At 35.0% G+C, this 25,302-nt stretch overlaps 9 protein-coding genes across 9 annotated transcripts; 2 read left to right on the plus strand and 7 right to left on the minus strand.

The window, feature by feature from the left end:
• Window positions 1-420: 420 nt before the first annotated feature.
• On the plus strand, window positions 421-787 carry EV154DRAFT_399403 (uncharacterized protein; the record flags this gene model as incomplete). Its single annotated transcript, XM_051595252.1, has 2 exons — window positions 421-538; window positions 594-787. Coding segments are annotated over 2 exons (312 nt in total), but the record flags the coding sequence as incomplete, so codon positions are not given.
• A 1,120-nt stretch (window positions 788-1,907) lies between these two features.
• On the minus strand, window positions 1,908-3,192 carry EV154DRAFT_414165 (uncharacterized protein; the record flags this gene model as incomplete). Its single annotated transcript, XM_051595599.1, has 5 exons — window positions 1,908-2,153; window positions 2,223-2,328; window positions 2,382-2,680; window positions 2,737-2,853; window positions 2,935-3,192. The coding sequence occupies 5 exons, from the start codon at window positions 3,190-3,192 to the stop codon at window positions 1,908-1,910; spliced, it is 1,026 nt and encodes a 341-aa protein (XP_051461505.1).
• Window positions 3,193-10,388: 7,196 nt separating this feature from the next.
• EV154DRAFT_548654 (uncharacterized protein) lies at window positions 10,389-11,797 on the minus strand. Its single transcript, XM_051604817.1, has 3 exons — window positions 11,519-11,797; window positions 11,238-11,334; window positions 10,389-10,930 (listed from the first exon to the last, which is right to left on the minus strand). Exons 1-3 carry the CDS (start codon window positions 11,628-11,630, stop codon window positions 10,699-10,701), a joined length of 441 nt encoding a protein of 146 aa, XP_051461506.1. The 5' UTR covers window positions 11,631-11,797; the 3' UTR covers window positions 10,389-10,698.
• A 1,311-nt stretch (window positions 11,798-13,108) lies between these two features.
• On the minus strand, window positions 13,109-13,519 carry EV154DRAFT_496931 (uncharacterized protein; the record flags this gene model as incomplete). Its single annotated transcript, XM_051600211.1, has 1 exon — window positions 13,109-13,519. A coding segment is annotated over exon 1 (224 nt), but the record flags the coding sequence as incomplete, so codon positions are not given.
• A 1,924-nt stretch (window positions 13,520-15,443) lies between these two features.
• EV154DRAFT_477863 (uncharacterized protein) lies at window positions 15,444-16,814 on the plus strand (the record flags this gene model as incomplete). Its single annotated transcript, XM_051598140.1, has 5 exons — window positions 15,444-15,620; window positions 15,672-15,725; window positions 16,133-16,240; window positions 16,303-16,392; window positions 16,749-16,814. 5 exons carry the CDS (start codon window positions 15,444-15,446, stop codon window positions 16,812-16,814), a joined length of 495 nt encoding a protein of 164 aa, XP_051461508.1.
• A 399-nt stretch (window positions 16,815-17,213) lies between these two features.
• EV154DRAFT_542198 (guanine nucleotide binding protein, alpha subunit) lies at window positions 17,214-19,236 on the minus strand. Its single transcript, XM_051604507.1, has 9 exons — window positions 18,793-19,236; window positions 18,540-18,724; window positions 18,315-18,475; window positions 18,168-18,253; window positions 18,028-18,112; window positions 17,889-17,976; window positions 17,823-17,828; window positions 17,611-17,758; window positions 17,214-17,551 (listed from the first exon to the last, which is right to left on the minus strand). Exons 1-9 carry the CDS (start codon window positions 18,896-18,898, stop codon window positions 17,364-17,366), a joined length of 1,053 nt encoding a protein of 350 aa, XP_051461509.1. The 5' UTR covers window positions 18,899-19,236; the 3' UTR covers window positions 17,214-17,363.
• EV154DRAFT_496935 (uncharacterized protein) lies at window positions 19,214-20,398 on the minus strand. The gene is made up of 4 exons (XM_051600212.1): window positions 20,226-20,398; window positions 19,840-20,164; window positions 19,603-19,767; window positions 19,214-19,512 (listed from the first exon to the last, which is right to left on the minus strand). The coding sequence occupies exons 2-4, from the start codon at window positions 20,104-20,106 to the stop codon at window positions 19,261-19,263; spliced, it is 684 nt and encodes a 227-aa protein (XP_051461510.1). The 5' UTR covers window positions 20,107-20,164; window positions 20,226-20,398; the 3' UTR covers window positions 19,214-19,260.
• EV154DRAFT_51423 (thiolase-like protein) lies at window positions 20,350-22,243 on the minus strand. Its single transcript, XM_051602103.1, has 4 exons — window positions 22,024-22,243; window positions 21,649-21,957; window positions 20,903-21,580; window positions 20,350-20,822 (listed from the first exon to the last, which is right to left on the minus strand). Exons 1-4 carry the CDS (start codon window positions 22,100-22,102, stop codon window positions 20,572-20,574), a joined length of 1,317 nt encoding a protein of 438 aa, XP_051461511.1. The 5' UTR covers window positions 22,103-22,243; the 3' UTR covers window positions 20,350-20,571.
• Window positions 22,244-22,273: 30 nt separating this feature from the next.
• On the minus strand, window positions 22,274-24,704 carry EV154DRAFT_548657 (uncharacterized protein). Its single transcript, XM_051604818.1, has 4 exons — window positions 24,525-24,704; window positions 23,694-24,468; window positions 23,213-23,630; window positions 22,274-23,126 (listed from the first exon to the last, which is right to left on the minus strand). The coding sequence occupies exons 1-4, from the start codon at window positions 24,690-24,692 to the stop codon at window positions 22,292-22,294; spliced, it is 2,196 nt and encodes a 731-aa protein (XP_051461512.1). The 5' UTR covers window positions 24,693-24,704; the 3' UTR covers window positions 22,274-22,291.
• Window positions 24,705-25,302: the final 598 nt, after the last annotated feature.

A 25,302-nucleotide genomic window follows, 5' to 3' on the forward strand; every position in this document is an offset into this window, starting at 1 on the left:
CTTATGAAAGTAATCGATAACGTAAAAAGGTTTGTTTAGTAATGACTCTTGTTTCTTTCAAAAGACACTAAATTGAAAAAAAAAAGATTTATTGCGGTATTGCTGTTGCGGCTAGTCTTTGCTATAGGAGGACGACCTTCTAGGGCAGAGAGTTCTTGAGTTTTTTTTTTGGAACTCATGCACTGTGAAAGGCTGTGATTACACTGTAAATAGTTGCAATCATACTGGCCTGCCAGTCTTCTGGCCAGAATTGTTGTAAGTGATATAAAAAAATATACGTTTAAAAACAATGCGGAGGTCTAGACATTTCCTATTTGAATAGCCTTTTTCTTCCAAAAAAGAAAAAAAGAAAATAGAACCAGTTGCGGTTAAGTTTACAAGATGGCTTGTAATTGCAAGGATTAGGTTTTTTCATTCATAGAAAGAGAAGCTGAAAACACTTTATTACCAGAGGATTTCAAATCGGGGACCGATTTAAGCTCCAAACTTCTGCTGAATGACCCGTTAATCATAAATGTAATCACTAAATCATTACTTCGTAAATATACCTTCTTAATCTAGAAAGAAACTGGCCTTTTTATTACTTTATGTAGAAAAACGCGTCAATAATTTGTACATTTCAGCGCAAAACGAATGGTGCGATGGTAGCAAATCTGACATACTGTATGTACCGAAATCCGCAGCAGCAAACGCGTCGCCCCCGATTCTCATTGAAATTCAAAATCGCTTAGACCAAACTTTCCTTTGTAGACTTATCAAATATAGCACACATGTAGCTGATCGCTATAAGATACTGCCAATAGTACTGGTCTTCATTATCAAAGGTTTCTCAAGCATCTCCTTTGAGAATGAATTTGACACAACAAAAAACTTAATCCACACCCGTAAAGTTTCCTTTATGGGATATCCACGCCCGGCTCCCGACTCTAGAATGGTGTGGTAAGGCGATATTTTAGAGCACGAACCACTCTAGCGTCTCAATAGCTCTCTGTGGCGGTGTTTTGATGAAAAGCTTATGAGATGATACGAAGAGATTATATCTTGTGGTAGCCTGAGTAGTACTATGTACTACTCAGTGATATTATAAAGTCGTAGTTTTTTCTAATTTAATAAAGTTTAAGTCCTTTTACATCATTAATTTTACGAAACAGTACAGCATCCTAACGTGCACGGAGTATTGTATTATTGTCAAGAAAGTCTGTGGATGGAAAGTTTTATTAAGTCAACAGGTAAATCAGATCCCGATACAACAATGACTGCTAAGCGCTATAAAAAAATCAACATGTCCAAATCAATGAATCATCACTTTTTAACGATTTTCACAAGTGTTAGTGGAGGAATACAGTACTAGTAGAGACAGAGAGCATGGTACTAGCGGTGAAGGGGATGGGTCCGTTTATTGTAGATATTCGAGATCTGGGGACTTTCGCTTGTTGATCACTGCTTTATTCTTTCTTTATGGCCTTGATTGAAACATTCTTTTCAGTTGTTTATACCTGAATTTTTATTCCGAAAACGGTTAATGTAATCATTTAAAACAATATAACCATATTGCGGTATACATGTGTAGACAATGAGTGCTGTATTATTATTCTTCTGTTAATGCGTGGAGTGAAGTGACACAACATACCCTTTTTAAGCTATGCTGACAACATCTTAAAAGTGATAATATTTTCAAGCACTGTTTTCATCCATTTTCCTTTGACTTTATAATTCGGTGTAGTACACCAAATGGCGTACTGTACCTTACCCGATTTTTATACACCTGATTATCTTTTTTTTTTTAAAAAAAAAACAAAAAATTAATTGGAAGGAATATTTGTTACTTTTTCAAGCCCTTTATTTTAATGCAAAAACTTTTGGGTGCGCAAATAGTTAGAGTATAAGGGTCGCCATGTTCAGTCCTATCAATCCCATTTACGGATAGGATAACTTCCTCTGTACTTATAAGTCGATGTGTCTCTTGTACGTTCGATTCCCAATTCATCAGCAAAGTTTGCATAATAATTTTCATTGATATGTGCGGGGTCAAGTTCTCTCACAGATTTCTTACTAGGACCAGCAACAGCAGGTGTATCTTTGACCCATTTGGCTCTGCAGTAGACACAGCTTACGTTGGATCCCTTGGATCTGGCCCACGTTTGGAAGCATTCCTATTACCAGCATTCATTTTTTTTTTTTAGCACTGCAATCCCACGCCTATACAAAAATTACATATTTACCTTGTGAACATTATTTCCACATGTTTTACAGAAATCAATCTCGGCAATCTTGGCTTCTTCAAACTCTTCGAAACAAACAGGACAGTCGGATGTATCCAAAGGTCGACTATATGCATAGATTAATATCGGATTTCCAGTGATTTTAAAAGTTTTTTTTACCGCTCAGTAGTTTTATCAATAGAGGGAGATGCAGCTTGAGGATGGTTACGTTGAGTAATGCTCAAGATTTTTTCTCGGATTTCTCTAGGCACCAAGACAGAAGGATCGACCACACGAGCATGTGTTCTGGCCTCGATTCTCTCTGGAGCTGAGGTTTGCAATCTCCTAAAGATGGGATTGTCATAGGGTAAACGGTAGACCTTGAGTAAAATCATCAAGATGTGTTTACAATGAACTCTTCTGATCGCATAGTCCATACAAGAACATTTAATAGTGGGTCCAATAGTGACAGTGTAATTCTGTAATACAAAATCTGTCGTCAATAAAAAGAGATTGATATGATATGATGACTTACATTTCCAATACTACCCAACACTTCAAATTTTTCGACTGATTCATCTGATTGAGAAAGCTCTCTTGACATGACAAACATTCTTTGATTCATTGCTCTAACGACTCTAGAGCGCATTGCCTATATATTGATAAGTTTGATATAGTCAGTACGTTACATAAAGCAAAGAATGCTTCATATCCCCCCCTTTTTTTTTCTTACATCGTTCATATAGATGTTTGCTTCAGGTGGTAATTTGAAGGCAGGCTTTCTCTTTGGAGTCTTCGGTGCAGGCTCTTTCTTGGCCTTCACAGCTTTTGGCTTGGGTTCCTTTTTGACTTTAGGAGCTTTGGCTTTTGGTTCTTTTTTGACTCGTGGTTTAGCTACTTTAGTCTCTTTTTTCACTGTTGTTGTTGCTGGTTGAATGTTGATGGCCTGACTAGTTGTGGGTGGTTGAATGTTGATGGCTTGACCGAGCATTGGTGGTTGAACATAGATAGCTTGATTGGGTGCGGGTGGTTGATAGTTGAAGGCCTGATTGGTAGTGGGTGGTTGAAAATTGATGGCTTGACCAAGCATTGGTGGTTGGACATGGATAGCTTGATTGGGTGTGGGTGGTTGAACCCAGATTGGTCCGCTGGGTGGTGGCTGAACCCAGATTGGTCCATTAGACGTCTGTGGGTGCATCCAGGTCGCTGTATTAGCTACTATTGGCTGCGCATAAAGTGTTTGACCACTAAATGGTTCCGCCTTAATAGTTTGATTTATGTAAGGGACATTTCCATTCATGGTTTGACTGACGGGTACTGTTTTGATGGATTGGGTACTGTAAGTAGCGTTCCCATTGATAGGTTGATAAATTGGTTCTGTTTTAACAGCTGGCATCGTACCCACTTCAATCTTTGCTTTTTTGTCCTGCATTAAACCGGCATGGTCGGGTATTTCTCTTTTCATTGCTTGTTCTGTAGAATGAGATACAGTGTTTGTTGGCACTGCAATGCTAATTGAAGCTTTCCCCTTTCCTTTGTTGGCTCTTGTTGGTCTGGGTAAAATGGGTCTGACGATTGGTTTCTCCCGTTTGACAGAGCTTGAGCTCGCCTCATGTTGAGTTACTGACGTGTTTACTGGTTCAGCTTTTACTGAAGAACGCGTTGTAACCTACGGAGAAAACAAAAATATTAGAAGCCATGTTTGAAAACAAGAACAAATGCTTGTAAAGTTACCATAATGTTTTGTTGAAAAGAAAGAAGAAAAAAAAATTGTGGTTTGTTGATAGCTGGCCAATCAATTTTAATAGCGGAACCAAAATATCAGCCACTACTGCTAAATTTATTTGTGCCATAGTTAGTTTCCCTTTATTCCAAGTCTTTATGATATAAATCCTTAGATATTTTAATTTGTAATTGCGCCAGTAAGTGCATCAATGTGTGCTGTTTAATTGATGGCACTTTTTCAAATAAAGAAACATGGCATCGATTTTTTTCTATTCTATGGTGGGTGAGTGTGGTGTCTTTCCTATTGCTTCCGTTGCCTGTGCATTCTGTAATAGATATACAATTTCATTGGATTGTACGGTATCTATAATGTTATAACGCTATTACAATTTTAGATCAAGGAGAGGGACGATTATAACTGTATAATAATTGTGATAGTGAACACCAAACTCAAAGTAGTCAACATAGATATCAAGAGTCATGATTAAATGAGACAATCAAATCCAAATTAAATATTATACCGTCTGAAGGATAAGTAGATAACATTTTTTTAGACGTGAATGTAGATAGCTTTTTGACGGTTCTCTGCAAGACGATGTCATGATTGTATGATAAAAAAAAGACAAAACAGTAGCAAAAAGCGCAAGGACTACTGTTGGTACCAATTCCCAAAGTCAGGTGAAATGATCCTATCCTGTGTAACAACAATCCATGCAGTCCGGTCGGTCACCATATTATGCATAAAACAAACCAAAGTTCTTCCATTACAATTTGAACATTATTTGAACTAGCTATTAACTCTTTGATAATCAACAATGAATATTAATGAAAACATTTTGTATTTTAATAATGAGTATTTTAACCGAATAATAAATGACTTCGAAAAGAAATTACAATAAGTGGATGTCGTCTCACCAATGTCATGGGCAGGAATTACTTTTTTATCCTAAGTAACTTCTGATAAAATTTCCCTAGCGCCAAAGAAAAGACATTTAAATACATTTTTATCAATCTAAAAGGGGCTTTGATAGCTTGCTTGCACAAACCAAAAATATTGCCATTATTAGGAAATAGTCGAGGGAGTACTGTCAAAGAACCTGAACAAACAAGCTGTTTGTACTTTCTAACGACAATGAACTGCTATAGAAAAATGGCTAAGGGTAAGTGTCGGATTGAAGAACGGCGCAAAAAGATTGTGGTACCTAGAGTGATTACAGAATTTAGAGTTTATTTAAGAATTGTATTAATCTAGCCATTAAAAAAATGCTCATAAGTTGGGTGTAACTAGACTACAGTTGGCATAATCCCGGATTTATCGCAGGTCTTGACTAACATTACCTGACACTTACTCATATAAATATAAAAATTTCACATAGATGGGACTGTAAAGAGACATTTTATTGTGGCTTTAATAATTTTTTTTTTTTTAAAAAAAAAGAACTAAGATAATTGACTTATAAATGGTTATAATAAACACTATTTAGGCCAGAAGTACATTTAGACCGCTTGATGAGAGTTTATATAATGTTATTACAGGACGAATTAGATGACTTAATTTATAAAATTTCACAGGGAACCATTTTTCCAAGAGGACCCATGCACATTTTTCCAGGAACTCCCTCTTCATGAGAGGTGGCATAGACAGTAGCAACGAAAGCCAAAACCAAAATAAGAGTACCTTTGAGCATTTTCTTTAAGAAGTTAATAAAATATATTATAATGCTCAAACCAAAGAACAAATTATTCTGGTATTTATAGTGATGTTAAATGTTTGTACAACCCATGGATATGACAGTATATGGTTATAAAAAGCTAATGTAGCAATAAAATTGCTTAGCCATGATAAACGCGAAACTATTTCTTATTCGATAGAGATATACGGCATAATGTTATCGACATTTGTCGGACTAAATTAGTGTTACAGAATTTGTCGTATATTTTACAGATGTAATTTTATTCAGAAGCCATAGATAAAGAGTTACAATAAAAGTAATATAAATGTTTTTGGAAATAAGAAGGATTTTGGAGAACAAACTTGATCATTACTTTTAAATGTGGGAAAATAATAGCCACTTAAATATGGAGTTTTCTTCTTCAATCGGAAGCCTTTGTATACTCTCATACTGCCCATGAATGACACATCCGTAATTAAATACCACATGTTTTTGAGTAAGGTAGTTATTACCAACGGATGATTTAAAAAATGCAGAATACAGTCTTCTAATATTATTAATTTAGTTTTTAGTTTCTTGAAAAGCCCTGTCCATGAGTACCCAGATGCTACACAAGTTGGAGGTCTTATGGTTTATTTATTTGTGTACAGGTTAGTTACTATGTCAGACAAATAACAACCGAAGGTTTAACCATTTTATACATATAATAAACTAAAGTCCTTTAGGACGATTTGATTATTTGAGCGATCTGTCTGCTCATTGTTAATCATCCATAACTAGTACTTGAATCATTTTTTCGTCTAATGATGAGAATGTAAAGGAATAACAGATGATTTTGCAAAACTATACATGTTTTCGAAAAATTATTATACCCTTCTCTCCAATATTATAACAGCTAAACTTCCTAAATTTTCCGCCAAACAGAAATATAATGGCTAAATATTCGTTCACCATCATATTTAGGTTATAACTCTACTCTTCTATATGATAAATTAAATTTGGTCCCAATTATGCTAGCATAACATTTCTTGTACAGTTTTTAATGTTTGGCACTCAATTAATATGTAGCATATGGTCCATGTCAATGGCGAGCTATCATTTTCAGCGTTATACGCATACGAGAAAAAAACAATGTAAATCATTAAATCATTTAATATATCCTTCCCATCTTTCATCTTCTTTTAAATCTTAAGGTCAATCTTAGAAGCTGAATAATTATAATTGCCTTCATTCCTTTACATTGACTGCGTAGATAGTGATTGTAATTTCTTGGACTATGTATTACTCAGTTTGTTGGAAACTTTTTGCAGACGATTATAATCGATTGAGACTTGATGAATCAACATCAAGTTGGAAGTGGGATCAAAAGATTTAATATTTTTTTCCAATATGATGAATGTTAGACTATGTTCCAATATAGAAGAAATCAATGATGCTTAATATCATAATATTCTAAATCACATGAATGTATGTTCTCCTCTCTATATTGAATTTGATGGTAAATGGGTGACAAGAAACAAATTTATATTCAATAGCAGACCAAGAACATCAGATGCTTCTATGAATAAGAAGTCTCTCGTACATGTTTGTTACCAAATTAAAGAAAAATCGATTTCGTAGTTACATTTAATTTCTTTGAAGCCGACTTTTTTTCAGAACATCTAAGCGGCCTCCTAGATACGAATATGTCACAAAAATTGGAAAAAATTTATGGTAAGACTTTTCACATCTGAAAAAGTTTGAGCTGTATATTTGAAGGATCAGATATCTTAAAATATTGTACAAGAAAAAAAAAATGTGACACCAAAAATTGATTTGCTTTTCTAGCCAAAATTTGTGCCCTTGTTCTCAATACAAATTTGCCCAAAATCAAAACAATTGGCGCAAAAATTATAATGTATTAGAACTTATTGTAGAACAAATCAACCATGCAGATTTGGATTTTACTTATACTTGCTAAGTGTTTTACAATAAACTAGTAAATTACTCAACTTTTAATAAAAATGTTAATCACTCGACGGCTATAAACACAATGGTTGCATTAATTCGGTTCAGGAAATTAAGTAATTATGCCATAGATTTAAAAGCTTTTAGAGCTATCAGCAAGGAAGTTATCTTTTAAACAACTACTCTTCTTTGACTACTCAATGTCATGGACGGGAAACACTTCCTTACTCTCACAAACGTTTGAGGCTTCCGATGATAGATACACAAGCCTATTACACTGCTGTTATTGGGGTATAGTTGAAGTACTGTCAAAAGAACTATACAAATAAGTTGTTTATAGTTTCTAACGAACAATGAGCTGCTGTAGCAAATACCTTGGAGTAAATTTCTCGGGTTAGAGCGGAATTTAAAGGGTGTGTAACTACAGTAGTTACAGAATTTAAAAGCTTATATTTACTTGACAAATAGAAAATGACGAATAGTTAGGTGTAACTAAACTGTAATCGACATATATCTCGGATTTATCGCACGTCTTGAGTAACATCATCTGACTCCTATTCATTCAAATGATAACAATTTCACATATATAGATTTATAAAAAAACGTTTTATTGTAACTATAAAAGTTTTTTTTAAAAGAAACTAAACTTATTGACGAATAATTGGCAAGAACAAACAATATAGGCCAAAAGTGTCATTTAGATGTTGAGAGTCTATAAAATGAAATTACAGGAGTAACTAGATTTTTACTTTATAAGATTTCACAGGGGACCATAACTCCTTCATAGCCCATGCACTTTTTTCCTTGAGTAGTGCTTTCAGCATAGACAGTAGCAACGAGAGCCAAAACCAAAATAAGAGTACCTTTGAGCATTTTCTTTAAGAAGTTAATAAAATATATTATAATGCTCAAACCAAAGAACAAATTATTCTGGTATTTATAGTGATGTTAAATGTTTGTACAACCCATGGATATGACAGTATATGGTTATAAAAAGCTAATGTAGCAATAAAATTGCTTAGCCATGATAAACGCGGTACTCTCACTTATTGGATGTTGACAAAATAAGGTATGATGTATTCCACATTCATCTCACGAGTTTGATGTTACAACAAACGTCGTATATGCTACAGATGTAACCCTATTCCAGAAACCATTTAGATAAGAGTTACTATAAAGGTAATTTTGATTTTTTTTGGAATTAAGAAGGATTTATTTGAGAACAAATTTATTTTTGAAGTGGGAATCACAAACACAGTTTTGTGTCAAACAACAGCTCCCTTAATGTTGAGATTTTTTTTTTTCAACTCAAAGTCTTTGATTACTCTCATACAACCAATAAAGTGACATATCTTGACAAGTTAATTGTGTGATAGTCAGTGGTCTGCAATTTCAAACTACGCGTTTTGAAAAGTTAGTTCTTACCCACCAATAATTTAAGGAATACACACTACGGTCATTTTTTTTTTAAATGTATAACAAAAATCCTATTCCGAGGTAACCTGATGATATACACAAGTCAGAGCTCTCACGGTTCATTTTTTTTTAAGAAGTTGGATTACATGTCAAGTGAGCAATAACCGAAGCTTGATGATATTTTTGAACGAAGCAAACCAAAGCTCTTACATAAAGATTTGCTCATTACTGTATTAGTTGTTTACTCACTAATAGTTTAATATGGCAAATGATAAAGATATTTCATATTTTAATGCTAAGTGTGTTTTAGGAATAATGGTCACCTTCACGTAGCTATACATATTTAGTATCATTTTACAAATCTGATGTCTCAGATTATATTTGTCGTACTAATTGAATTTTCAGTAACATAATAACACACAAATGGTCAAGGTAAACATTAAGTTTATTTTTTTGAGCCGTAAACTATAATCCTTCTCTCCATTATTTCATTTAACAATAAATTTTAATGGTTTTGCGTACTCAAATATGAAACTATGAAGTATATTCTTAAGATTCTATTAGATACTATATCTGTTATAAGATAGCAAACCGAAAATGACATGCAACACAGTCGAACTCCTGTTACAAACTTTATTCACATCAAATACTACCTATCCGTTTAAAGCAAACTCAAATCTGTACTTCTCATAGCCTGCTTGCATTGGCTCAAGGGGGGGGGGACAAGTTACAGCTATAACTGTGAAAAATGCACAGACTGTTTTGAGATAGAGCCAAGAGAAGATAAGACCTTCATCAGGATGGTTTTTTCTACCAGTACCTCTTGGGAGAGCGAAAATAAAATAAAAACTGTTGTTCATTAGGTAAAACAAGATATGACGAGCATCCGTATGACTTAAAATTTGGAGACTATACAGCACATCAAGGAAACATGGTAATATGTTATTAAACACACAGATTACATGCGATCACATCTTTATTTTATTATAATATATACTTGTTTGATTAGAACATCTATAAAGATAACATATAATATTATATGAAGACATAGAAAGCTAATAAAACCTAATTTGAAGTAGTTGTACATAAAAGGATGTTATCTGATAGTTGTGATTACTCCATAAAAACTCACATTAACGGTTATCACGCACTTGGATTGTATCCCGATGATCGCAGAAAATTGGATGTTGTTGTTGTTGTTACTATTTGAAAATATTATCTTGATTTTTCTTTGTTACAAATAGTCTACACAGAGCTTGATAATTACACAATTTAACTGTTTGCCAAAACTTCCGTTTTCTGGTTTTAAATGGTTTTATGGTGATAACTACAACAAGTATATACTGATAAAGATCAACCGAACAGCATCTATTTATCTGGAGGTTTCATAAATGACATTGTGTAAATAAAAAATAGCATATTTTTTAGAGTTTTTTTTATTTTTGTAGAAAGCCAGTTAAGTAGTAACGAAACCTAACAATGCTCATTTCACATAAAGCAGTTGCCAATACTTTATTTGATATAAACTACAAAGCTAACAAAGCGAGATTGGTCTTACCCCCCCCCCTTTGGTTGTTAAGACTTTTAAGGCTTTTGTACCCAAAATTATTAACATTGGTTTTTAGATGATTTACTCTTTTTTTTTGAAACTAAATCTTTCAGATCAGATTTGATACCTCCAAGCAAGTACTAAGTTAATGGAGATGAATGCGGATAAAAATAATGGACGATGTAGTCTATTCGGACAGCAAGATTGGCAAAATAATTGGCTTCGATTCAGTTACGAAAACAAATAAAGTGCATGTATAATAGGTCGAGCTCCGTCTCAAGTAGGAGAACCACCAAGTGTTGACCTTCATAAATAAAGGAATGCTAATGTCAATATTGTTGGAGGCATAGCACATGTTAGAACATTCAGTTTTTTCGAAGATTTTGTAATTACTTGATTCTACAAATCCCCTGTTTTTTCTAATAATTCATTATGTAGCTTTTGATGGGTAATGCATTAGAATGCTTAGGGTGCACATTCAAATAAAAACCATTGTTACACTGACAGTTTTAAGTATGTTTTGGGTAGACTTTTTGTTTCAATTATGGCTCATGTCATTTTAAAAGGTAAAGTCCAAGAGGTATACTGAAAGACCCTAATACAGAAGGCGCTCCAAGCTGTAGACTATACGCGCGCCCCACTTGCCTTATTGAGAATCCGAGTTTTAAAAAAAAAAGATGTATTCTCTACCTCATATGTGTGTTTTCTCTTTATTCTACTGTCTACTTTTCTTTGTTCACACGTATTATCAGAGTATTGTAGTAATACTGTTTAAGTGCTGTAAACAATGATGTCAGGATGATACCAGAAAAAGTTGCAGTCACTTGTTTTTTGAAAGTCCCAAAATTTTTATGTGTAACTGATAAATTCGACCCACTCAAAAAAAAAGGTATAAAAGGGGCCTATTTTTTCCACTCTACGAGTTTTTTTCTTTTTTTTTTTTCTCTTATCAAAAAAATGTCTTCCGACATGCGATATCTTTGGGGTTACGGGTGAGGGGGTATAACCATCGATATCAAGTGTTGGTCGTTCTATTCGACGGGTTTCCATCTTGTGGGAAGGGTGGTCAACATTTTTCCAAGAACGTAGGGGCGCAAGCGGGCTTGGTTTTTTAAACATTAATGAAAATGAAAAATATAAGATGAAAACTATAAACTTTTTTGACCAATTAAAATTACTTTAAGCTTATTCATGCAAAATTTATATTTTTTTTTCTTGCGTGTGTAACATGACTTCTGCTGCTGCGCATTTCATATTGAGATTTTTTTTTTTTTTTTTTTTTTTTTTTGCACGACAACGATAAAACCGAAGCTTTTCGAACTCAATGGTAAACTCTCTAAGGTTTTCAAACAGTTCTTGTTAAACCAAGACTCTACTAGGTGGCACTACCAATGTTCAACAGCTCTACTACGTTGTCTAGATTTCCAACTCTGTTTTTCAATCAATCAATGCAATCATTATGCCAACATCAATAAGATTCAACACGCAAGCTACTTCCGCAAACAACAACCACTGCCAATCCGTAAACAAGCTGCCGTCTTAAATTACCTAGTTTATTCGACAATGTGGCACGTTATTCCGTTATCTCCTATGACTATGATTAAAGCCCAGATCGCCAAAATTCAATCGGTTAAATACCAATTCCTTATATTTCCAAAACTCAAGTTGTCGACTCTTTCAACGTTACAATCATAAAAGAGGACTCGGGATCTTTGACATTGAATAAGAAGTATTTCAGTGACATTAATTGCAACCCCTTTTAGAGGGTCATGGTCCCACGTTTCGTAACAACAAAGCTCCAGTCAAGTCGTTCCTCACCTCAGTTCTGACTTAGAGGCATGTCCGGGTATAATTGCGAACAGAACATTTATTTGTCACCTGCCTACACATATCGTCTGTCTGAACTTCCATACTACTTAATTTCAACCTGCTTCATCATTATCCAGCTCAAATTGTAAAGCTTAATTACCGCTTTACCTCATTGCAACTATATATAAATGCTTAAATCAATCATTTTTGCGTTCATTCTCTTCCATATACCAAATATAGCATTAACACAGTGTTTCGCAAAAAACAAAATTCTATTCACTGAGTGTTCACAATGACATGCTTGTAGATAACACACTTCCGTACATACACCCAAGTCAAAAACTTACTTCCGAAGGTCTGAAGTTTATGTTAAAGGAGCGAATAATGAGATTTTAAAGATCCCGCACTATGCCACTAGGCCTATCAAAGCGTAAAAAAATAGGCACATAAATACAAAGCAGTTAAAGAAAAAAGAGCTTATGTCTACCTGATTCGCATATACTTTACACATATGCCATTCGTTTATATAGTGTGTTTGGTGTTTATATATATTTATTATCAGAACCTTGGTATACAAACTGAACTGTGTGGTTTGTGAAACAGTGGATAACTTTCTTTCTCAAACATACCCTTGAGATGCACTTTAATATCGTTGTTTAAATACTATTGAACACAGTTTCAATGAGACAGGCAGCAACTATACTATGTAAAGCTATTTGCTTATTTAATTTGAATTTATTGTATAAATGAAAACCTAGTAAGCGTCAGGGAATACAAAGATGTAAAAAATGGTTTTTGTGATGAAACGAGAGATTAAAAAAAGGCAGAAAATATTGCGATAGTTTAGTAAAAAAAAATGGTAAACAAGAATGAGTCTGTTTTATTACTTAATTAGTGATAATATCTTAAAAAATATTAGCATTTACACTAAAACTGTGATATCCTATTACAATGTCATTTAGTGTTAGGTGCGGGTTTTTCTACGATATACGGTTTTCCATCCTTGTCCAATCTAATAAATGATATATTGGTACCCGTTATAGAATCCAAGGGACCACCACGACGTTCATACGAACTATTGTTTTCAGGATCCCTTTTTTGACCATCAAAAGTAACACGAGCATCAGCGCCAAAAAAAGCCAATAAAATGATAAGGGTAAACAAAACTGTGAAAGTATGCATCTTTGAAGTTTTGAAAATATTTTGTTATAAAAAAAATTAAGTGAAAATTGTCTCTTTTTATAGCAAAATGTCGATGCTTGGTGTGTTATGATCAGCATAGAAAGTTGCTGCCGATCACAAAGAGAAATAAGCCCAAGTAAATAATATGTTTATCAACCCCTATCGTCGGTTAATCTTTGCCACAAAAAACATTATTTACATTTTTCCAGTAGTTCCTCTCATCAAATAATGTTATGGCAATGGCTACAATGGGTAGCTACTAGCAATAATTAATTAAACAGCATTTGTGTATCGAGATATTTCATAAATACATCATTTAAAGTTGGCTTATAGATGGAAGCAGACGCATAAAAGCTGGAGCAAGAGTATTCAACCCCTATCATCAAAAAATAAAAACAAAACACCCAAGAAAAAAAAAGTCGTTAAAAAGGGAACCACAACTTATCATAATGTAAAGTTCATGGAATTATTAATAATAAAAAACGACCCATAGGTGGACAATAATAAATCATTCTTTAGTGTGATAGATAATTGCAGAATTCATCACTCCGTATCTGTTGTAGCCAGCAACGGAAGATACAAACCTTTATTCATCTCCCCCTACTCCCCTTTCCATATCCTATTGAATAACACCGGTCAAACATTCAGGGCAGTATCAAGTGAGGAACCTACTTAATAAAGCAGATAAACTCAGATATCTCGCTTTCTTGCAGCTTGGTAATCAGTTGATGTATAGGATTTTCTAGATCAGTTACCGCATTCCGAGACGTTTTAGGATAGATGCATTGGCAATAAATAAGTACTAAGGTAAATATATTAGCACTGCATGTCATTTTTTGTTATCCCACAAAAAAAAAGAGATGTCTCATATATATCTACAAGCCATGACAAAGAAAAATCAACCGTACTAATTAAGACTAAACTCCTGTAAGAGAGTGCAATATCCTGTTCTTACAGGCTTTACATGGCTTATAAATTTGTGCCTTGCTATGTATAGTTAGCGAGTAGTTCTAAAGTATGACGACTACAAACGGGGGAAGGGGATTTTCAAACCTAAATTTTAAATACTTGATCTAGATTAAAAGACATTCATATGCGTGAAAGCTCAGTGATTGCACTAGAGAAGTATAGGTACATTATATGATGACATTGTTTTCTAACTGTATAACTTTCAAAATAGACAGCCTTAACAATAAAAGATTAGAAAAGAAGGTCATAATTTATATTTAACTTGGCATTTAACAGGTCATTATTATCTGACCTTTTTACCATGCTTAATTTTTTCCTCAATTGAGAAAGAAAGAAAGAGCAAAGAAAAAAGATGTGTAAGCAAGAGCTGATTCATGTCAAGACGATTTAATAGAGAATTCAGTAATCTATAATATCTTTTAAGCTTTATGCATCTGTAAATAGCTTTTTACCAGTCTAATGCTGAACTTGGATATTATTATCGGTACTTTTATCAGTGGGGTGTATAATACAAAAGAGCATCTCGCAGCTTCAAAAATACCGTATGCAAAGACTATTCTGAAAAGAAGGACACAATAAAAGCTTTTATATTCAGTCATTGCTCCTTTGACAGTGCACTTGCAGTCTATTAGATTGAATTAAACACTCTAGACAACTCAGAGATTTTGTTATTACTTGACTCTACGAATCCCCTGGTTTTTCTCATCACACACTATGTAGCTTTTCGTGGGTAATGAATAAGAAGGGCTTAGGTGGTAACTCCAAATAACTGTTATACTGACAGTTTTAATTACGTTTTGGGTAGACTTTTTTTTTTTTTTAATTATGGCTCGTGTTATTTTAAAAGGTAATGAAAGACCCTGATACAGAAGGCGCTCCAAGCTGTAGACTATGCGCGCGCGCCACTTGCCTTATTTTCTGAGCTTACTGATGAGGTAAACACTAACGCTGGTTTCGAGCAAGCCTTTGGTTATGTCCCCTTCGAAGGTCAAGTTGAGGCTATTGTCAAAAGGTCTTATGAACGATTTTGACTATGACTCGATTAGTGATGCTGAAGTTAAAAACACTTATGAGGCTGAATTTTCAGAAGACACTTTTGGTACCATCAAAGCTGTTGTTAGTAAAAAGGACGTTCCATCTAAGGCTTCCGTAAGCAATACAGTGTACGTGAAACTGGTTCTGAGATTACCATATTACTAGAAATGTGGAAAGGTTGTATGCCTCGACTACAATAGGTTTGTAATGACATTAGCAGTAAGAGGAAAATAGAAGGCGTTAGTGCTGATGAGCGTGTACTTTAGAAACCCAACAGAAAGACAGGTAAAATTGGGTGTATAGCCTTCATCCACCTCAAGATAAATAGAAAGAACATGGGACTTTGCCGTGAAGATGATGCAAAGTGAAAGCCATCCCAGCCTAGTCCTGGAGTTAAGGTAAATTGAAAATGAATAGTGGCTGTTGCAAGGAGTTAGTACTATTTGTGATCCCTTTTATTTTAGACAAAGACATAATATATGTACATTGTTTAAACAGCTTAAGATAGTATGTTAGCATTTAAATATTTATTTTTATTTTTATTGAGAGCTTTCTAATTGTCACCCGTGATACCACTAGAATGATTACCAAAACATTCATTAGCTATTTTTTTATAATACTGTCAGAATGACAATCAAAGAGGTTCATCAGCAAATGCAGTGCGCGGAGCATTTATCTTGGTATCAAAATTAACACGGGCTTCAGTACCAAGAAGAGACAATGGAATGACGAGAGTGAGCAAGATTGTGAAAAGCATGCATCTTTAAAGAAAATATATTATCGTAAAATGACATAGATGAATATCGACTCTTTTTATAGCAAGACGTCAGTGGTGTGTTATGATCTACAAGGAAAGTTATTGCCGATCACAAAAGATAAGCCCAAAGTAAAAATATGTTTATTAACGTCTCATAGCAATTTTGGTCAATTTGCCACTAGAAGAACATAGAAGCGACGGAAATATTCCGCCATACGCCTTACGATATACTGAAGGATGACGATAATACTTAATCTTTTGTTGGACCTGAACAGAGCCTACTATCGGATTTTAAAGTTCAGACCCCTCCTATCAATTGGCCTAGGCCAGATAACCTTATTCTATGTTAATATTGAATGAACAGTAGTACTATTTCCATCATAATAGTGAATATTTTCACAACTCTCTGTCATGAAAAGTCTATCGAATTGATAAACAGAACAAATAAGTATAACTAATTTGCGTGATGAAATTAATTTGATAAGGTGATGAATAAGAAATCTATCTCAGGTCCTGTCTGTTCTTTAAAGGAGTTGTTTTTGATAGTTTGAACTTTTAGTAGACCGCGCAAATAGGGTACCATTGATCTGACAATGAGCGGAATTCATTAAAATGAAAAAAAAAAGCAGCGGGTTTCAAACCAAAAGGAATTAAAACAAAACAAAAAAACGTTTATTCGATGTGCGATCGGTGCTGTCATTCTTCCGATGTCTAAAAAGGCATAGATGTACTTTTGAGAGTGGTAATTGAGAACGTTTCGCTCCGATAAGGCCGGGCTAATAATTATCAACGCAAGTTTATACATATTGCTCTTATGCTCAGGTTTCACAAGTTGTTTGATCGTTTACGTTGGGATTTTTCTTATTTCTTTTCACACGGTGAGAAAGTTTAATTGGATAAATCAGGGGAATTTATGTAGCATAATGGGCAAATGACACCATCGTAAAGGCAGTATATTTATTGGTAGGCTGTTTGAAATATTAGCGCGCAGTTTAAGGTATAATATGTATAATTAGAAACAGAAATGTTAGAATGGCATAATAAATATAAAAAAAAAGGGGGGACATAGTTAGGGAATAAATAAAATAGGGTGTGTGGAGTTACAATAAAAGAGTTTGAAGATTTTCATGGAGAATACTGTCAGACACGGATTCCATGACGTGAGCTAATAATTTGGTGTCTGTGGCAACAGTGAAATGTACATAGACGAATTTCTCCTTGTTTGTGTTCAGTTTGGTGAATCTGTGTTTAAAGAAATCTCTAGCTTGATGGTAATCAGTGGCAGGACCTATTAAATTTTTTTTTTGTTAATAAGTTGTGACACGATCTTTGGAATGTTACACTCACCTTGATAATCTGGGAAATATTCTGATATTTCTGACCTACGCATTTTCTCTCGAAATAGATCTACCTTGTTCAAGAATAAAATCATGGATGAATTTACAAACCATTTTGAATTACAGATGGATTCAAATAGCATAAAAGCTTCGTACATCTAGAGGGGTCACTGTTAAGTATGAAGGAAATACCCTGTATAAATTGGTTGCATATGAGCTTACTTGATTCTAAATAGAGGGATAATATATTTAGTTGACTTGTGTTACAACGTTTTTTTTTCTACATACGGAGTATTTGTCTTCTACCAGACAGCAATCATAGCCACTTAATGCGGCAACGAATAAAACAGCAGCAACATTATCGAAACAATGAATCCTAAGAGGTCAATTAGAAAAAGAGAGGTGTGATTGTTTTAACGGATTTTACCATTTCTTTCTCTCACTTCTCTGGCCGCCTACATCGAACATTCTATAAATAACGGACCCATTTTTGAACTTTGTTTCCACAATTCCTAGGCTTCGGGTTAAAATTCATGTTGCACGAATTATTTATTTTTTTAATATTACCGGTGGTTTTGATTCTGCAGTGAATAATATCAGCATCACTTGGTGAATAATCGGGCACAAAAAATCGATCTAATTGATCAAAGAAACTAATACGAGTAAATATATTATGCCTTTTTGTGCATCCAAAAAAAGGTCTCTTTTTGTTACTATTTTATGTTCTCGTTAAAAGCAAACGTGTTGCCTTTTAAAAATGTATGTTGAATGCTGCTATCTTTCCATAATGACTGCAGTGGTTCGAGATATTCAATTGGAAAGGATTCATGAATTGAAATTTGGCCATTGATATGCTCAAACATAGAAATGTAATTCTACAAGAAAAAAAAAAGCGTGTTAATTATCAACTCTAATTAATAGATATAAAATAGAGGTTACCCAGTTCGTTTCGTTTTCGAATTTCAAGTTCAAGTTGTGCATTCCTTCCAGCAATGCTTGCATGGATCCCAACATGTTTGTCAGAATCATGATTCTAAAGTTTTCTCGTTCAATTTTTGAAAATCCACAAGCGTGGATCAAGCGCATTTGTTTTAAAATTGTGCTTTTGCCACTGTCACCACTGCCTGATTTTAGATAAGAGAGAAGAAAAATGTTAGTTGGACATGAAGGAGCAGGTACAAAAATGTCAAACCTAGCAACAGAACTTTGAGCTCCTTTCGAAGATACACTTTTTCCTTTTTTATCATTTTTTCAATCTCATTGTTTTTTTTGTATTCACTTGATTGACGGGCACCCATAATACGAAGGAAAGAAAAAAAAATTAAAAGAGAAAGAAGGAAGGAATCCGTCAAACAAGACAGACGTCATATAAGACTATTTTAGAGTCCATAATTATTCAGCAAACCATGTTTCCTGTTACAGAACAAGACTTTAATATCGGGTTGGTAAAAAAAAAAAAAAAAATTATATAAAAAAGGCTACCATCATTTAATGTATGACAGATAATTGGGGGGGGGGGGGAGGAGGAGTAAAGTTGGGGGGTGTGTGTGAGAGAGTTGTGAGGATGTACAAAGATATAAAGTGATACAGAAATGATACAAATTGAGTTTGGATTTTTTTTTTTTTTTTTTTTTTTCGCATGAAATAAAGAAACCAGCCCTTATTTCTTTACTTTGCCTTTCCAGCCAGGCTCTTCGACCTGATTGTATTTATCTTTCCAAATCCAAGAATTACCAATCATTCCTTGGCCTTGTTTTTCAGCCAGTCGATAATATTTAGCGGAACAATACAAGTCTTTCTTGACACCCAATCCATGAGCATAACAAAAACCTAGATCATTTTGAGCATCGGGATCACCCAGATTGGAAGCTACTTCGAAATAATATGTAGCAGTTTCAAGGTTTTTAGGTACCTGAAAATAAATAAATAACAAATAACAATATTAGCGTAGTTCTAAAGGAACGAACAAATAAGAAAGAGAGAGAGAGAAAGAGAGACTTACACCCCATCCATGTCGAAAACAAACACCAAGTTCATAAATGGCTAGTACTAGTTCAGATTTCGCAACTGATGCTGATTGAGCTATTCCCGTTTGTAATTCATGAACAGCTGACTCTGCTGCACTCTGGAGATATCTTACTGCTTTAGCCGAATTCTTCTTACATCCCTTGATATTTTTTAAAAATGTTTAATAAAAACCCTATATATATCTATCTATCTAACCCAGCTATAAATTTACCCATCCATGTCTCAATGCAATACCATAGAAAAACAATCCTAGCGGTGATCCAGTCTCTGCTGATAATCGCCAGTAATGTGTTGCCTTTTCGAGTTCACCTTTTTCATGGTAATTCATTCCAAGCTGCAGATATGAGTCTTTATCTAGATCAACTGTAGGTTCATTGATGGATAATTTGGTTGATCTACGTCTGCTTTGTCTGATGGAGGAAGCTGATTCAATATGAACTGATCTTGGTCTATACATATTGATGTGTTCATTTCCCATTTCTACGGCGGAAGCTGGACTTGGTGAATATTCAACGTTAGGTGAGCTTATATTTAACCTTGGTAAAACAACTAATTCATTTCTACTTTTCCCATTAAACAATGAAAATCTTTTTTTACCAACTTGATCGTCCTGATCTAACAACAATGCTCTTCTCAATCTATTCATGAGAGGAATAGAGGAATATATGTTGTGAGGGGAGGTTTTTCTTTTTTTTTTTTTTTGTGTGAGTGGAGTAAAAAAGAGAGAGAAAAAGCAATATTTATAAAAAAGGGAATATATTTATATTTTAATTGTAAACTAACACCATTTTGGAAATAATCTTTTTCATTAAATCGTCCTTCAATCACATTTTATAGGAGAAATAATCACCAGCTTAGATAGATGTATATAAATAGATTTTTTATCTTTTGTAAAATGTAACGTGATTTGTTTATTGTTCGTCTGGGAGCAAAGAACCGGGCCTTATAATTTAGCCTCCAAAAAGGAAGCCCTGTGCTTAATATTTGAAGCAGCTTTTTCATATTCTTCTTGTGTGATACCTCGAGCTTCAATCGCAGGATTATATCCCACACGAGGCTGGGTGGCATTTCCATTGGCCTTCTTATAAATAGTAATCACAACAGCTCCACCTAAACCAACGTTGTGTTGAAGTGCATAGGTGGCATTAGCCACTTGACGATCTCCAGTCCAGTTACGCAATTGCCAAACAAGTTCTAAAATTAGATTTGTTATTATATATAATACAAAGCTGCTGCAGAACCCCCCTCCCCCTTCCCATTTGACTATAGTTTACCTGTGCATTGTGCAAGTCCGGTAGCACCCAGGGGATGTCCTTTGGAGATCAATCCGCCTGAAGGATTGATCACATATTTACCGCCATAAGTATTATTTCCCGAATCAATCAATGTATGTGCCTCTCCTTGTTTGGTTAAACCAAGTCCATCATAGGTCAATAACTCATTGGCAGAGAAACAATCATGGAGTTCAATCACTTGAACATCATTGGGTGTAATCCCTGCTTTTTTATAGGCTTCGATAGCGGCACGACGTGTCATATCACAACCAGCCCATTCAATGGCATCTGTACTCAACATACGGGGAGAATCAGTTGCCATGACTTGAGAGACAATCTCGACAGCAACATCCCATAAGTTATGCTTTGAAATAAATGCTTCACTAGCAAGAATGGAGCATCCTGCACCATCAGAGGTAGGACAGCATTGAAGTTTAGTAAGGGGACCAAACACTTTAGGTGATTGTTCTACTTGTTCCAACGTATAAATATCTCTGAATTGAGAATAAGGATTTAAAGCGCTATGACGATGGTTCTTTTCAGCAATTTGTGCTAAATGACGAGAAGTGGCTCCGTATTTTTCCATGTAAGCGATACCAGCGTTACCAAAAATTTGTGCTGCAGGTGGTGATTTAGGGTCAAATCCAACTTCGGAAGCCATCACAATGTTGACATGATCTAACAAATAAAAAGGGGGGTTGTTTAACAAGAAAATTAAGCAGTAACAATAAGGCTAATTGTTTTACCGAGAGGATTCGTTCGGTCTGCAAAGGTCGATGTAAGAGAACCTCTAGCCATTCTTTCGAAACCTAAAGCCATAGCACATTCAACCTGTCCAGAGGCAACAGCGTTACGTGCTTGATAAAGAGCAGTTGATCCGGTGGAGCAATTGTTATTGACATTAATAATAGGAATTTGTGTCATGCCGAGTTGATACAAGACACGTTGACCGGCAGTACTGTCGCCATACACGTATCCGACGGCAGCATATTCCACAGCGTCATAAGTCACACCGGCATCGTTTAATGCTTTTACTGCAGCTTCAAGAGCGAATTCTACAAAAATGAACACACCCAAATCAGTCACGGGTGTGTGATGTTTTGTTTATTTGGTTAACCTACCTGGATAATCAACCTCACCACGAGGCTTGATGAATTTGGACATGCCAACACCGATAACGTATACTTTGTTTGCAACCATGATATGAATAAATTAAATAAAAAAAAGGGTGACCAAAGAAGAAGGAGGGAGAGAATAAAAAGAAAAAAGCAAACTTTATAATGTTTTCAAAAGGGAAAAAGGTGGGGTTAAATTGTGCAGTCCACATGTTACCCAAACAAGGTTCATTTTATATGACAAACTTTTTTTTCACACAGGTTTTATTTTTTATTACTGAAAATCTTCTAGTTTTTCAATCAAGAGCTGACACCGCACATGCAATCGACTATCCCAGTCAGAATCACCTGTATTGTCAGAGGTAACGGATTCTTGTTGTTGATTGGGCGTACTATTGTGCCGATGCGCTAAATGCTTTTCGGATTTTTGTATCCAGTCTTGCGCTTCCTTGTATAGCTTTTTTCGATTTGTCAGGTCTTGCGTCTGTATTAGTTGAAAGCAACAGAGGGCGGCCATCTCATAAAGTCCATGGGGTATAACCCAACGGTCCTCACTATTGGAGTCCTCTGACCGAATCGATTGACGTAAATACATGTCGGCCAAATCATAATCACCTAATTCTCTCACACTGACGCCTAATAAAAGGTACAATTGTGACATATCCGACCCAATCTCTTCTTTTGAAAGTGTCGCCAAAGTTGTTTCGATGGATTGCTTCATAAAGAAGAGTGTGTTCTGAGTAAGTTGAGAGAATCCGTTCCAAAGGTAAATGAGTTCCCATAGGGGGTGTACGACTACCACTCTTTTTAGTGTAGGACCATCCAACCCGCCTTCCATACTGCAGAACTGTTGCCGTTTCGATTTCCAGTGCTTGATTTTCCGCTCGGCAAATATTTCGTTGGGAAGTAGTCGACCTCCTAAATGTCTTTTTCTTTTAAGTATAGTAGGGATTTGCATGAATTCCATGGCCGATTTATCATATTCCTCATCCGCAAACATACAACAAGTGGCGATGTAATGATAGAATGCTCTTGACCAATTATTCATACTTTCAAGTCTAAAAAATGTTTCCGCCGCTTGAAAATAATCGCCTAAGAAAATCTGACCCCTAAATAAAACACACGATTAACATATTAGGGACATTAGGTTACAGAGAAAAAGGGGGGGGGGAGGCAAAAAAAAAAAAAAGCTTACCATCCCATTTCATAGACTGCTAATGCTTGTAGTTGAACCAATTCACATACAACTGGTTTACCGTCCTTCTTTTTCTGTTGTCTTTGTGTGTTGTCTCTACGCCTGGCATCTCGCAATATCTCCACACCCCGCCGTGTCTTGCCTTCCATTTTACATAATTTTCCTTCCAGTAATTTCCATATTTTCCCGTGAGGAAATAAGCTCTTCATTTGATCCAGAATGTGTCGAGCATTTTCTAGACTGAGCGAACTAGGTAGTAGTTGTGGGTGAATAAATAATGATAAATTGGTATAATAAGCTAATAATGTCAATGCCGAAAGTGAGGAATATAGGCCTTGGTTTTTAAATGATTGTTGTAATAAATGAAGTGCAAATGGTCGGGAAGAATGGAATCCCAGGGTATTTAATATCTTGTTCACTACATGATTTGTTAGTTATATGTGCATTTTTGGGGCAAAATGGAGACCTATATTATATTTACCTCGTGGTGGTAGTAGAGAGAATATGAGACTAAAGAGACCTATACCGAAAAATATGCCACTTTCAATGGCATTATCTATTACGTGAAATGAATCACAGGAAGAAGGCATATTTTCAACGGTGCATGTTATATCAAGGGTGGACATTGGTCTTGGCTTTAGTTTTTCTCTGCCGTTGTTAGGGTTTGGTGGTATATTGAATAGGCTTATCCTTTTGTCATTCCAAGAGCCTTTTACATGTGGTGAATGAGCGATTAAAACAGATAAAGATAAATCGTTGTTGGCTTGATCCAAAGGAGTCTGCCCTGAAGATCTTAGAATAGAAGCATAATCTGAAGCCTTTTGACCTGTTAAGGATTCAAACATTTGCTCGTATAATTTATAGGCTTTTCTTAGTTTATAAGCAGCCTTCATGTATTCTAGCCAACTATTCCTTAGGAACTGGATTGTTGAAGACATGATCATACAATTGGTCGCTAATAATTCATATTGGATCTCGGGTGATCTTGTTTTTTTGTTGGGCTGCTTTTCGTCGAGATAGTCGTCTTCTTTTCGGTTGTGCCAATTCTTTCGTTTAGCCTTCTTTGCGAATTGTCGTGCTAAAATTTCTGCAGACCCTATACGTTCAAGTGCAGTCAAGATCTTTTCGGTCTCGAAACCGAGCATGGCTTCCACGTACGCAACCAGAGCGAATCCAACCGCATGAAAGGGTGATTCCTCATGATGTTGCATAAAGATTATTTGAGCCACTTCAAATTCATCATTGAAAAAGGCATCCTATATTTCCCTAATGTCAGTTACAAGAAGTTTTTTTATTTTTATATAAATCTTACCAAACCCTTTTGGGTTTCAGTGATCCAATATGCAATGAGTTGAGGTGAAGGTAATGTAGGATCGTCTCTTGATGAGGCACTGAGGCCAACTAAGGCTGCTGTATTATTTGCTGCATATTTAATTGAAGAGGTAGTAAACCGAGATAAATTATTCAATTGTCGAAGCATATATTTATATACAAAAAAAAAAAAAAAAAAAAAAAAAAAAAGAGAGAGAGAAGGAAAAGAAGATAAAGCTCCTCCACCCCCACCCCTTTTTTTTTTAACTAGTATTTATTGTTAAATACAATCATGTAGCACAACATTTTTTTTCTTTTCTTCTCTGAGCAAGGAGATCAGCTGCTGTGATTGTCAAGCCAACTGGGATATTTGAATGACTTTTTTTTTTTTCCTTGTTTGAGAATTATGATGGCCTCCCCATTTTGAATGACACAATTAGAGTGAGTTAGAAAGTGATATGATGTAACCAATCAAAACACAATGACCTATGCCTTTTCCTAATGCACTTCTGTTTATTGACATTCCTTTATACGGACTAGATGCCCTTGGAGTTTAATACTGGTTACGCAAGATTGACAATTGCCGGTAACACTATCCATTCAATGCGTGAAACCATATCTCTTCACTACGTAATCAGTCTGCAGCTACAAAGAGAAAGAAAGAGAGAAAAGGCAATCTGTTACTACTAACGACGATCTTTTTTTTTCCAAGGAGACCCCGCACCCTTTTCTTATATAACACTATAAGCTCAACCTCCTCTCTCTTTTTTTATTTTTTT

Source organism: Mucor mucedo (genome assembly GCF_025094135.1).
Source record: "Mucor mucedo strain NRRL 3635 chromosome Unknown EV154scaffold_13, whole genome shotgun sequence".
NCBI lineage: Eukaryota > Fungi > Mucoromycota > Mucoromycetes > Mucorales > Mucoraceae > Mucor > Mucor mucedo.

What these genes read in the sequence shown, in the direction of transcription:
- EV154DRAFT_548654 (XM_051604817.1), bottom strand. Translation starts at nt 11,630, where the DNA reads ATGTTTAAAAAACCAAGCCCGCTTGCGCCCCTACGTTCTTGGAAAAAT. An exon ending in ACCAACACTTGATATCGATG is followed by an intron (nt 11,335 to 11,518) that starts GTTATACCCCCT and finishes TCAAAAAACAAG; the next exon opens with TGACTGCAACTTTTTCTGGT. An exon ending in ATACGTGTGAACAAAGAAAA is followed by an intron (nt 10,931 to 11,237) that starts GTAGACAGTAGA and finishes ATGAATTATTAG; the next exon opens with AAAAAACAGGGGATTTGTAG.
- EV154DRAFT_542198 (XM_051604507.1), bottom strand. Translation starts at nt 18,898, where the DNA reads ATGGGTGCCCGTCAATCAAGTGAATACAAAAAAAACAATGAGATTGAA. An exon ending in TCGAAAACGAAACGAACTGG is followed by an intron (nt 18,476 to 18,539) that starts GTAACCTCTATT and finishes TTTTTCTTGTAG; the next exon opens with AATTACATTTCTATGTTTGA. An exon ending in ATATTTCCCAGATTATCAAG is followed by an intron (nt 17,552 to 17,610) that starts GTGAGTGTAACA and finishes AAAATTTAATAG; the next exon opens with GTCCTGCCACTGATTACCAT.
- EV154DRAFT_496935 (XM_051600212.1), bottom strand. Translation starts at nt 20,106, where the DNA reads ATGGGAAATGAACACATCAATATGTATAGACCAAGATCAGTTCATATT. An exon ending in TTGCATTGAGACATGGATGG is followed by an intron (nt 19,768 to 19,839) that starts GTAAATTTATAG and finishes AAAAATATCAAG; the next exon opens with GGATGTAAGAAGAATTCGGC. An exon ending in GTTTTCGACATGGATGGGGT is followed by an intron (nt 19,513 to 19,602) that starts GTAAGTCTCTCT and finishes ATTTATTTTCAG; the next exon opens with GTACCTAAAAACCTTGAAAC.
- EV154DRAFT_51423 (XM_051602103.1), bottom strand. Translation starts at nt 22,102, where the DNA reads ATGGTTGCAAACAAAGTATACGTTATCGGTGTTGGCATGTCCAAATTC. An exon ending in AGACCGAACGAATCCTCTCG is followed by an intron (nt 21,581 to 21,648) that starts GTAAAACAATTA and finishes TTTATTTGTTAG; the next exon opens with ATCATGTCAACATTGTGATG. An exon ending in CGGACTTGCACAATGCACAG is followed by an intron (nt 20,823 to 20,902) that starts GTAAACTATAGT and finishes ATCTAATTTTAG; the next exon opens with AACTTGTTTGGCAATTGCGT.
- EV154DRAFT_548657 (XM_051604818.1), bottom strand. Translation starts at nt 24,692, where the DNA reads ATGCTTCGACAATTGAATAATTTATCTCGGTTTACTACCTCTTCAATT. An exon ending in CTGAAACCCAAAAGGGTTTG is followed by an intron (nt 24,469 to 24,524) that starts GTAAGATTTATA and finishes AGGGAAATATAG; the next exon opens with GATGCCTTTTTCAATGATGA. An exon ending in GCAGTCTATGAAATGGGATG is followed by an intron (nt 23,127 to 23,212) that starts GTAAGCTTTTTT and finishes TGTTTTATTTAG; the next exon opens with GGGTCAGATTTTCTTAGGCG.